Source organism: Quercus robur, chromosome 1 (assembly GCF_932294415.1).
Source record: "Quercus robur chromosome 1, dhQueRobu3.1, whole genome shotgun sequence".
Lineage (NCBI taxonomy): Eukaryota > Viridiplantae > Streptophyta > Magnoliopsida > Fagales > Fagaceae > Quercus > Quercus robur.
In genome coordinates this window covers 52,937,024-52,948,483 of record NC_065534.1, presented here as the reverse complement: position 1 = coordinate 52,948,483, position 11,460 = coordinate 52,937,024, and the positions used below count along the sequence as shown (strand labels likewise).

The 11,460-nt window shown below is 36.5% G+C and overlaps 1 protein-coding gene and 1 non-coding gene across 3 annotated transcripts; both read right to left on the bottom strand.

Annotated features, from left to right (window-relative positions):
- Positions 1–6,419: 6,419 nt before the first annotated feature.
- Positions 6,420–11,252, bottom strand: LOC126691754 (V-type proton ATPase subunit C-like). 2 transcript variants are annotated; one of them, XM_050386867.1, is made up of 11 exons: positions 11,128–11,145; positions 10,832–10,987; positions 10,616–10,743; positions 10,393–10,492; positions 9,200–9,267; positions 8,906–9,047; positions 8,448–8,564; positions 8,114–8,239; positions 7,760–7,858; positions 7,594–7,673; positions 6,420–6,844 (listed from the first exon to the last, which is right to left on the bottom strand). In XM_050386867.1, the coding sequence occupies exons 1-11, from the start codon at positions 11,128–11,130 to the stop codon at positions 6,742–6,744; spliced, it is 1,122 nt and encodes a 373-aa protein (XP_050242824.1). In that variant the 5' UTR covers positions 11,131–11,145; the 3' UTR covers positions 6,420–6,741. The 2 variants fall into 2 exon arrangements, with proteins under 2 accessions (XP_050242824.1, XP_050242833.1); XM_050386876.1 differs by having other exon boundaries at positions 6,749–6,844; positions 7,760–7,835; positions 11,128–11,252.
- LOC126692823 (small nucleolar RNA snoR74) lies at positions 7,251–7,376 on the bottom strand. The gene has a single exon (XR_007645099.1). It is a non-coding gene; the product is annotated as a small nucleolar RNA snoR74 (small nucleolar RNA).
- Positions 11,253–11,460: the final 208 nt, after the last annotated feature.

Here is an 11,460-nt window from a genome sequence, read left to right as displayed (position 1 = left end):
GCATTTGAGCCAATCTGACGTGGGCAAATCCAAGGTGGCTTGTCCACGTGGAAATCGAGTCTCTAAGACTCGATTTCCACGTGTACATGCCCGTCCACAACAGACTGATCTCGAGTCTCAGAGACTCGGTTTGCTAAAAGTCAAACCGAGTCTCAAAAACTTAGAGACTCGATTTCCACGTGTACATGCCCGTCCACAACAGACTGATCTCGAGTCTCAGAGACTCGGTTTGCTAAAAGTCAAACCGAGTCTCAAAAACTCGATTTTTTAGTACAGTTACTCTTGTTTTGATCGTGTCTGGTCATGTCTGGTCATGTCTTGGTCCCATAGTTCAGCTGGTTTTGTCTGGTCTGGGGTTTCTCGGGAGTCAGCCTTTGCAGTTTGCACATGCTCTCACTCATTGTAGGTATACACATTCAGCTAGCACCCACATCCTTCCTCTCAGTCATTTTCATTTCAGCAGAAAATTCATTATCTGGCTGTCTCTCTCTTTCACTCTCATACAAAACTCACCCCATTACAAACTTCAATTCAAACTCACCCCACATCCTCATGTCAGGTAAGGTTTCTCAATCTCTCTAGTTGTTAGTTACATATAATATATATATATATATATTTATATTTATATATGTATTGTTAGGTTTTTTTATGGGTATGTATATCATGACTAATTTTTTTGTTTGGTTTGATATTGTTTTTTATATTTTTTGATAGAATGATTTGAAGGTTTGTAATGGGGTGAGTTGTGTGTTTAGTTTTTTTTTTTTTTTTTTTTTTTTTTTTGTTTGAGTATAATTAATGATTTTTTTTTTTTTTAAATTTTGGAAACAAATGATAATGATTGAGTGTGTTTGTATGTGAATATGCAAATGTGGGGTTTGTAACAAGTTATATTTGGTAGTGTATATATTTGCTAGGATTTTATAAAAAGTAAAAAATATATTTAGGTATATATTTGTATTGTTAGGCTTTTATCATGACTATTTTTGCAAGTTAGTGTATATATTTGCTAGGATTTTATACAAAGTAAAAAATATTGTAGATATATATTTGTATTGTTAGGCTTTTATCATAACTATTTTTGCAAGTTAATGTATATATTTGCTAGGATTTTATAACAAGTAAAAAATATTGTAGATATATATTTGTATTGCTAGGCTTTTATCATGGCTATTTTTCTTGTTGTTTGGTTTGATATTTTTATTTATATTAGTTAGAGCTAAGTTGAAATTTTGTAATGGGGGTGAGTTTTGTTTTTAGTTTTGTTATTTGTTTGAGTACGAAATGATAATGATTGAGTGTGTTTGTATGTGATGTGGGGTGAGTATATGCAATTGTGGGGTGAGAATTTGTAATTTTTGTACTTTAAGTAGATAGAAAAGGTTTTGTAATTGATGTTAAATGAAAGAGAAAAAATATGTCGCTAACATATTATACTTGACTCTCTAATAGATTCACAACATCTAAAGAATATTGATATAAATGTATACTACGGTGGACCCCTTGACAATCCTGCAGGGGATTGAGGGATTTCCATTTACAGGGCCGGGTATCCAATGCTACCCCATGATGATACGTCGTAAGTTGAAGACGTTGAATGATTTGAAGTTGAAAATAATGGACGAATTGAATTTGAACTCTGCTTGGTATGACATCAAGATTATTTATCGTTACCCACAAGAAGTCCTACATGAACGAATAAATTACGGGTATATGGTGATTAAAGAAGACAAACATGTGAAGATGATGTTTAATAGGATCTAGAAAATGCCCCAAGTAAATGCTGCTGAGTTGTACATAAGGTCAAAGCCGCTTGTGGAAGTTGATACTGAGATGGTGCAACAAACAACTACGTCTTTACAATTTACAACCCTTGATGATGGATGCAATGCAATGGGAGGGTATACAATGGGAGGTTATATGCTCCAATTTCAAGATCATGTTGTAAATACTGGTGAAACCCTCCATTTGTCAAGAGACACATTTAGAGGAGGATGACGAAGACGAAGACTATGTTGAAGACGAAGACGAAGACGAAGATCATGCTACGAATGATGGTGAAAGTATTGATGGTGTGGATGAGTATGAAGAGAGGATTGAACGAGGCGACTTTGAGAACGATGTGGATGACCATGAAGTCGTTCTCCATTTTGAAGAGGAAAATATGGAGTTCAATGATGAAGGTGATGCAGACGATGATATTGGCATCCAGCGTGATACAAATACGACCACTGGCTACAGACCTCCTGCCGACTCATTCTATGCAAATACTTGGGAAAATATGTTTGATTCTTCACGTCTATTAGAACCATTTGTTTGTACTTGGCAAGATGGGATGCATTTTTGTAAAAGGTTGACTTTTGCAAATAAATCGGCGGTGAAACGTGCATTGATAATATACGCAGCAAATGATAATAGAAATTTTATAACCCGAAGGTCGAGCAAAACAAAATTGTGCGTCGCATGCGTTGATAACAACTGCAAGTGATACGTTGGGGCATTCATGAAGGCTAAACTTAATGGTCTGTGGGTGGTCACGTCTTATGTGGGTCCACACACTTGTATACCCTTTGGCCTGCAAAGAGACGGTAAAATGATGGATTCTAATTTTGTTGCATCAGAAATTGTGGAAAAATTGCGACAAAATTACATTGCTCGTATTGATGAGCTCTAGGAGATCATACGTACTAAGTATAATCATGAGCTTTCTTACTATAAAGTATGGGACGCAAAACAAAAGGCAATTGCTAAGATGTTTGGGGATTGGGAGGAGTCTTACTAAAGGTTACGAAAGTTGTTGTTGGCATACTTGGATCAGGACTCAGGTACCAAGTACAGCTATCACACCATACCTAGGCCATACGAAGGTATTGCGGTACTGCGCTATGTATATTGGGCATTCGCTCCATACATTGCTGCATTCAAATATTGCAGGCCAGTGATCAGTATTGATGGGACTCATTTGTATGGTAAATACAAAGGGGTGTTGATGATTGCAATGGCAACTGATGCTAACCAAAAGGTTTTGCCTCTTGCCTTTGCTGTTGTGAACAGGGAGTCAGGGCCTAGTTGGGGTTGGTTTTTAGAATGTCTCAAGACTTCCATAGAGCATGTCATACCTAAGGATGGCATTTGCATTATTTCTGACCGACATAAAGGTATCAGATGCGCCATTCGAGAGTGGCCTAGAGGTGAGGACGGAAAAGAACAAGTATATCACCGATATTGCCTTTGACATGTTGCTAGCAACTTCAACACAAAATTTGAGGACCCGACTCTAAAGGCATTGGCCTTAAAAGCTGGATATGCGACTCATGAAGCAAAATTCACGTCCATAATGCAAACCATTAAGGAGGCCAAGATTAATTTACTGAGGGGTGTAGACCCTACTGATCGCCACATCTTACGCTATATGCCATACACATATCTAATGAGTGATGATGTTGACAAATGGACCCAGTCACAGGATGGTGGAAGACGTTACGGGGCAATGACAACCAATATCTCTGAGTGTTTTAATGGGGTACTTAAAGGTGCCCGCGGTTTGCCCATTGTTGCAATGGTTGAGTTCACTTGGTCCAAACTTGTTGCATATTTCTACGATCGACATGAAAAAATTCTTTCTGATCTCTCTCAAGGTAAGGTGTGGAGTGATTATGCAATGAAAATCTATAACAAAAATAAGCAGAAAACTGCAGGACACACTCTGAGGAATTTTAATCATGAAATTGGTGTATATCAAGTGGTTACCCCGTATAACGACCATAGAGGTGGAGGGGGAAACCACAGTCATGAAGTGCACATAATTGAGCAAATATGTGGTTGTGGAAAGTGGCAAAATTTGAAGATCCCTTGTTCACATGCAATTAAAGTTCTTAAAGGTCTGCACCTCGATACAACCAGCTATATTGACCCATGTTACAGTTTGAACAACGCCATTCAGACATATTCACATCATTTTGTGGTGCCAAAATCAGAGTCATTGTGGAGGGATGTTCACGGACCACGGTGGGTGCCTGACCCACAGCTGTTACGGGGCAAAGGTCGTCCTGTGAAGTCAAGATTAAGGAATGAAATGGATGGGATACGATGAGAACGGGGAAGCCTGAGGGAAGATCCGGACTTGAGGGAGATTCAACCAAGGCAACGATGTGGAATGTGTCATCAAGAGGGGCATAACCGCAGATGCTGTCCCAATTCCTATGGGGCTTCAACAAGTGGTAGTGCTGCAAACTAGGCAAGTGTTGTCACTGTTTTTATATAATATGCTCAGAATGTCATTTGGTTGTTGTTCTTCATATTTGGAAACTAACAACTGTACCTTCGTGGTTGTCAGGCGAGCTGAGACTGGATTTTGGAATGGCATTGTACGTGGGACTTATGGTTATGTTCAGTATGAACAAGTGCTAGGCAATTATGTAGACTATGTTGTATCAGTATGGACAAGTTGTAGGTGACTATGTAGAGTATGTTGTATCAGTATGGACAAGTGTTAGACGACTATGTAGACTATGTTGTATTGACTTAGTTGTTATTTTGTTTATTGCTAAATATTGTTCTAATTGAACGTTTGTTATCCATTGTACTCGTTACATTAGTTGCGTTGTGCAGCTTTTGCCTGTAATGCAATGATATGGCATTGGCAATGTAGCTACTACTTTGGCAACTTCAACCAAAACGGCCTTGTTTGAACCGATGATAATGTATTGAATGTTTTTGTGTGCTAAGGGCAACTATAATGCCCATGAATAGTAACTGTTTGAATCCGATTGTTTGCATCTGATGTACTCTCTCCTTGACTGGTGATTATGCTTGTATCTACTTCTTTACCGCTGACCATGTGATGTGTTCTGGATCTATTTTACTATTGCAGGGGAAGGGAAAAAAGTAATTCTAGTTTACACCTGCAGGACTGCAAAACAAACAAAAAAAAAAAAAATCCCCCAGTGGAAATCGAGTTTCTAAAACTCGATTTCCATTTGGGTGGCATAATCGTAAATAAATTACAACACCAATTTACAAAAATGCCACTTAAATGGAAATCGAGTTTTAGAAACTCGATTTTCACTGGGAAATTTTTGCTCTCACATTTCCCCCTAAACAGTCTTGAACTCTCGGGTTGGCAAGACAAAAAAATTTCCCAGTGGAAATCGAGTTTCTAAAACTCGATTTCCATTCAACACCAATTTACGAAAATGCCACTTCAATGGAAATCGAGTTTTAGAAACTCGATTTCCACTGGGAAATTTTTCCTCTCACATTTCCCCCTAAACAGTCTTGAACTCTCGGGTTGGGAGGACAAAAAAATTCCCAGTGGAAATCGAGTTTCTAAAACTCGATTTCCATTCAACAGCAATTTACAAAAATGCCACTTAAATGGAAATCGAGTTTTAGAAACTCGATTTCCATTTACAACACCAATTTACAAAAATGCCACTTAAATGGAAATCAAGTTTTAGAAACTCGTTTTCCATTTGATGAAATGCTTATATATCCATTAATTAGCATACAAGACATATCATTACATAATTGTTATATATTAATGACGAGCTCTGCTCTTTCATTTGTTCATAACCGGCTAAAGACATATCATTAATGTTTTTCAGACTAGCGAAGAACCTAAGATGTGAAATATTTGGAAGTTTGATGTCTAGAGTTTTAAGCCTTAAAAATATAGGTTTGTGTATTTCATTGTGACTGACTAACTGTAATGGGTAAAGAGTGACACTCGTATAAACACAAAAAGAGACTAAATTAAAGACTCTTATTTTAACTTTTTAGCTTTATGTAGAGCTTTTTAAAACCTAACTTTTCCCTATCAAAATAAATAAATAAATAAATAAAACGTAACTATTCCCACATTTTTTTACTTTTTCATTTGTTTTTTCAAAGTGCAAATATATTTTAGCACACTTTCAGTAAAAAGTTAAATAAGTTGTTAATTATAGTTTATTGCAATTCCAAATGCAACTTCTATACAATCCATAAATTAGCACACAAGACATATCATTATATAATTGTCATTTATTGATGATGAGACCTAGGGTAATGGCCAGCAGAGCCACCGACATGTGCCATAGTGCCTCTACAAGCCATAGTCCAAGGTTGAGGAGAATAATCAGGCTGTCGGATCCCTTAAGCCATTTCTACCTATTCCAGCTCTGCCTACATCCACACTGCTCTTCCAAACCCAAATCCAAACATATGTCACTGACTCACTGTCCAAGTCTTCATCATCCTTGCCAAGCTCCAGCATGCATTTTCATCATCCAATTTCTCTATCAGTGCCCACTGGTCCATACTCCACACTAAACAGTTAAACATTCAAGGGTTGTAATCGGTAATCACCTATCTAGACTAGTTCTGAGAGCATCAAATTTCAAAGGCACGTGAATGTAGTACATTAAAAACAAAATGTATTGCATTTTTAAATTATTAATATAACATTATTATAAAATACACCAAGAGCATTACTGTCCAACTTTGTAAATGCAGATCCCGCAATCTCATAATATAAATCTTGTAATACAAATTTCTACAGAGCAAACCTTTCTCACAGATTCCACCCTCGTACCATCAGACTCACTGGAACTCCCAAAGCTGAAACTATAATTGAACACAAAGAATTGGGCAACTAAATTTAATATACATTACCACTAAACACTTCCATTATTATTGGTGTCTAGAAAAATCCTTGGACTATGACTTCGAAACAGATAATGAACTCAGAGTCAGCACTGATCACACAAGATTGATTGTGAAGGAGACATATGGATGGGAATCAGCATCACCTGCCAGACCAGCCACCCCTCCTCCGACTTCATCTTCAGTTTTCCAATATGTGCTGCATCCAAACATCAGAGGAAAAACAAAATGAGGAAACATAAATCAGATTACAAAACCACTAAGATATACAAATGTACAAACACTTTCCAGAAATACAACATTGCAATTAGTATCATCCTCTGTATTATTGCATAGGTGAGCAAACAAAACAATACACATCATAATTGAACTGCAAGATGTGCTCCCAATTTTTTGAACTTAAAAAGGCATAAAGAATTCAAGAGTCAGAAGTTCCTATAAAAGTTTAGAAAATAGTTTAGAGTTTAGCTTTATCATCAAACAGTTACTGAACCAATGAATTTTAAACCTTTTGACAACCTTCATATTTTTCTTCACCACACAGAGTAATATTTTTTTTTTGATAAGTAAAAACATTGGCAAGCTTAGAACTAATGTAATATAATAAATGTTTCATCATTTACTGAACCTTCGGTCACAAAAAACAAACAGAGGTTCACCCAAAAACAATGAAACTTGATATCCCTGACATTTACGAGAGGCCCGTTCACACAGGACCACACAGAGTAATATGCCCTCCCATGACCACTGAATCAGGTAACAATCTCAAATAACATCTTCTCATTAGTTAACTAAATAATGGATCTTAAGTTCATCTGCATCTACACTGAGTACATATGGCCTAGGTAGTTAAGATCATGTCAACCTTGACCCTCTTATTCTTAACTGTAATTATTGAGGTGTACTCATTCTATACCATAAGACATACACAAAGGCTTATGGACTTGCCTGTTTGCAGTGTCACACAACCCTTCAAGGATTGAGCGCACTTTCTTCTCACTTTTTACCGACGGAGCTAAAACGCATGCCTGAAATCATTTCAACAACCCATGCTCTGTCAAAAAAGGCAAATTCTTGGTTGGAAAACCACTAATGAACATAAGAGTCTACATACCAAGAAAGATGGCGGCAGACCATATCTCAAAATGCTCTCTGTGAAAACGCGCACAGCACAAAAGTGCATCCAGGTGCTAAAAACGTACAGGCAGGAAACCTATTCAGTATAAAAGAAAATTATGAAACCTATTGCAAAGGGCAAGACAACATCAACAAGAACAAGTATACCAACAATGTATACCAATAATAGTAATAATAATAGATCAAACAGCAAAACTAAAAAATTTTAGTTCAAAACAGCAATTTGAAAGATTCCGAACAAAAATGGGACCACATATTTATAATAGGCTACAGAGGTACACATAAGTCAGATGCATCTTATAGATAATGAAAAAAACAAAAAGAAAAATACCTCCCCATAACTGTTATAGCACCACTGCAAAAGAGAACTTCTCATACTTCCCTGATCTTCAATTAACTTTTCTAACTCCTGCTTCCGACTCTCCTGTGCTTCTGGACTATGTTCAAAATCACGAATCTGAATCACATATTAAAATAACAAGCCACTAATTAGATATGTTCCACCTAGTCAAATGCTGAAATTAGCATAAGTGCAGCAAATTCTTTATGCATTTCTGCTTTGCAGACAGTACAAATGAGCATGCCAGGATATAAATTTTAAATGACATGATGAAGATTCACTGTTGTAACATCCCTGGATCATGCCACTTGTACAACATACTCACCTGAAAACCTTTTTCACGTGAAGCTGTTCTAAAATTGTCTGCAACACGTCCAAAGAGCGTCACAGTATAAAGAGCATATTCATTATCCTCAAACAACTTCTTGGATGACCTGGGGACCTGAAAGCACATAGCAAGATTAATCAGACTTGAGGTAAGATCATGATACTAAAAATAAAACAATGTGATTACTACTATTGCACAGGTAAAGTTTTTTTTGTTTTTTGCTAAACAGGTATGATAGGTAAGTTGGATAAATTGAAGTGACCCATATCATATTGTCAGAAAGGTAGCACAACTGTTCCACAGATTTAAGGGGCATGCTGGATAAGTTGATTGATTAAAGTGAACCCATATCAAATTGTAAGCAATGTAGCCTACTAAATCACAACTCTACCACAATATCAACAAGGCCGAACCAACAGGAACTAGAATATATAACCAGAAATAATAATCCATACCACATAGCTAGTCAAAGTCTCATAGCTAGCTAACCAGTCTTTCTGTGAATACTTGGGAACAACTGCAAGGAGAGTCACAAGATGTTCTGAGGTAATTATATCCTCTGGTTTCACTACATTTGAGAGATCCCATACAGCCAGGCTGAAAAATGCAGAAAGCTAGGTCTGATCAGAAACCAGAATCAACTATTTTGCATATATGTGCAATTTTAACCCCCTCCCCCCCCACCCCCCCAAAAAAAAAAAAAAAAAAAAACAGAGAGAAAGGAAGGAAGAAAGAAGAAAAACATGTACCTTCCACTTTGCTTTTGGTTTATAGCATTAAGCTGACTACGCACATTGTTGTATTCAGCAACACGAACCTAATATAAGAGACAAAGCTTTAAGACACATATACATTCATCTAAAAAATAAAGATTTATTTATACGTCAGTCTAAAAAACTAAAGAGCTTTGGCTTAATTATGAGGTTTACTTCTTCAGTCAAGAAACATAACAGATCTAATCAATCCAAGTGGAGGAAAAAATCCTACATGATAAATGACGGGGAGAAAACTAAAGTTTGTAAGGTGGTAGCCAATCATATTAAAGTAGAAATGAATACATGCCTAGAAAATATGAGGACAGCCAAGTAAACAACTGCTCTCATGGTATCAATTGTTGTTATTTCCATCAAAATAAAAAATCATAAACACTCATGCAGCAATTTACCACACTCTACTTATCACAAGGTGTCAGGGAATCAACATTCTATGCTCCTCCTTTTTTGTTACCTCCTAGTATGATAGAGTCTGTGCCAAAACTAATCAGTTGCCTAGTTCAGTGCATGACTGTGCTATATAGCCTAAAGAAAACAGGTGAAACAAACACTCAAGTTTCATAACCATGTACAAAAGATCTGACACACTAAAGCCAATGACACATCCTTCCCTCAAAAGAATAGAGTGGAAGCTGAATTGTGCTCCAAGACCCACTAGATGTGCGTGTGACTCACCAATTAAAAAAAAAAGAAAAAAAGACCCTATACACTAAGAAGAGTTCTTGGAAGGGTTTTGTATCTTAATATGAGCCACAGGAGTTCACCATACCCATCATTCTCTGAAATATCCTGGCTTTACAATTGTAATTCTCTATGATTTATACACAGATGCTCATCCTTCCTATTTTTGGCATTCTCCCGAGCAATTCATCCAGCTAAGGAAGATTACCCCACACTTAAGACATCCACAATCCACAGATATCACATGTCATAAGCTAAACAGAAAACAAGACACATTGTAGTCAAGTGCAGTGAACAGGTGATTTACCATAAACACCTAACCAAATCACATAGGTCATTTGTAAAGAAACTTATTCTATCTCTCTCAGCTGATCTCAAAGAATCTTAACTATACAGTGTTGTCAAGGCTTGGTTTAGTAACAAGCAATGATTCTGCCTTCAAATAATAGATAACCAACATATCAAATCAAGACGAAATTAATTATTACCTTGAGATCATCCTCAATCTTTGACACTTGACTATGAATACTATCCACAGTCTCCCTCAAGGGTGACATAGTTGGGTACTTGGCTTCATCCCAAACAAACCTTTTCCATTACAAAACCAAAACAAAAATTCTCGGTTAATAATACGCAGATCCCTCACAATGACAGAAAAAACCAAAATCCTAAGTCAAAATATCTTTATTGATTTACAGAATTGTGATTCACCTAGTGAGGTACGAATCAACTGGTACTCCGTCAACAGTGAGAGCATTGCTCTCCACACCCGATACCCTCTCTAATTCCTTGATTTGACGCCTGATCTTGTGTGACACTCCTTCCACAAAGCTGTTTGACTACAAAATTCCACAGTAAAACTCCAATTTAATAATAATAATAACTATCTAGTTAAACAAGTATTCATATATAACTATCTGCAAATACCTTTGAAGCAAGCCCTTCTGCTGCCAGCTCCTGCATGGTAATTTCGACGGCGCCCGGCTGTTTCGGTCCACATGGAACCCACATATCATTAGAATTCTTATAAAAGAACATTGCGTCTTGTGTTTTACGAACAGGTTCAAAAAGGACATCCTTAACCTGCCAAAGTGATGAAAAAAATATGAAGGGCACTGTGGTTAGCCATTTCCAATTGACCTGCCTCACATTATTTATAACATTAAGGACAACCTGGTCTAAAAGTTAAAGAATAAAATTCACTGGCTGCAAGTCTAACATACCATTTTAATTATTTAAAAAAAAACTGCTCCAAATAATTACAAGCTATAGTTCAAAAGATCAAAGAAATTGTAAAATGGAAAAGGAAGTCATAACATGGTCTCAAAAACATATCATTTAAAACTTCCATCAATATTACCAGTCACAAAAAGTTTTTTTTTTTTTAATAGACCAAAAAAAAAACACCAGTGAAAACTCAGGATAAAGATCGTGGAGTGGAAGTGAGAGCATTAATTACAAATGCTATAAGGTCCAGAGCATATATATATATATATTAAATTGACATTTTTAAGTGCTTGTACAATGTCCAAATTTTGTTTTGTTAAGGAAAAATA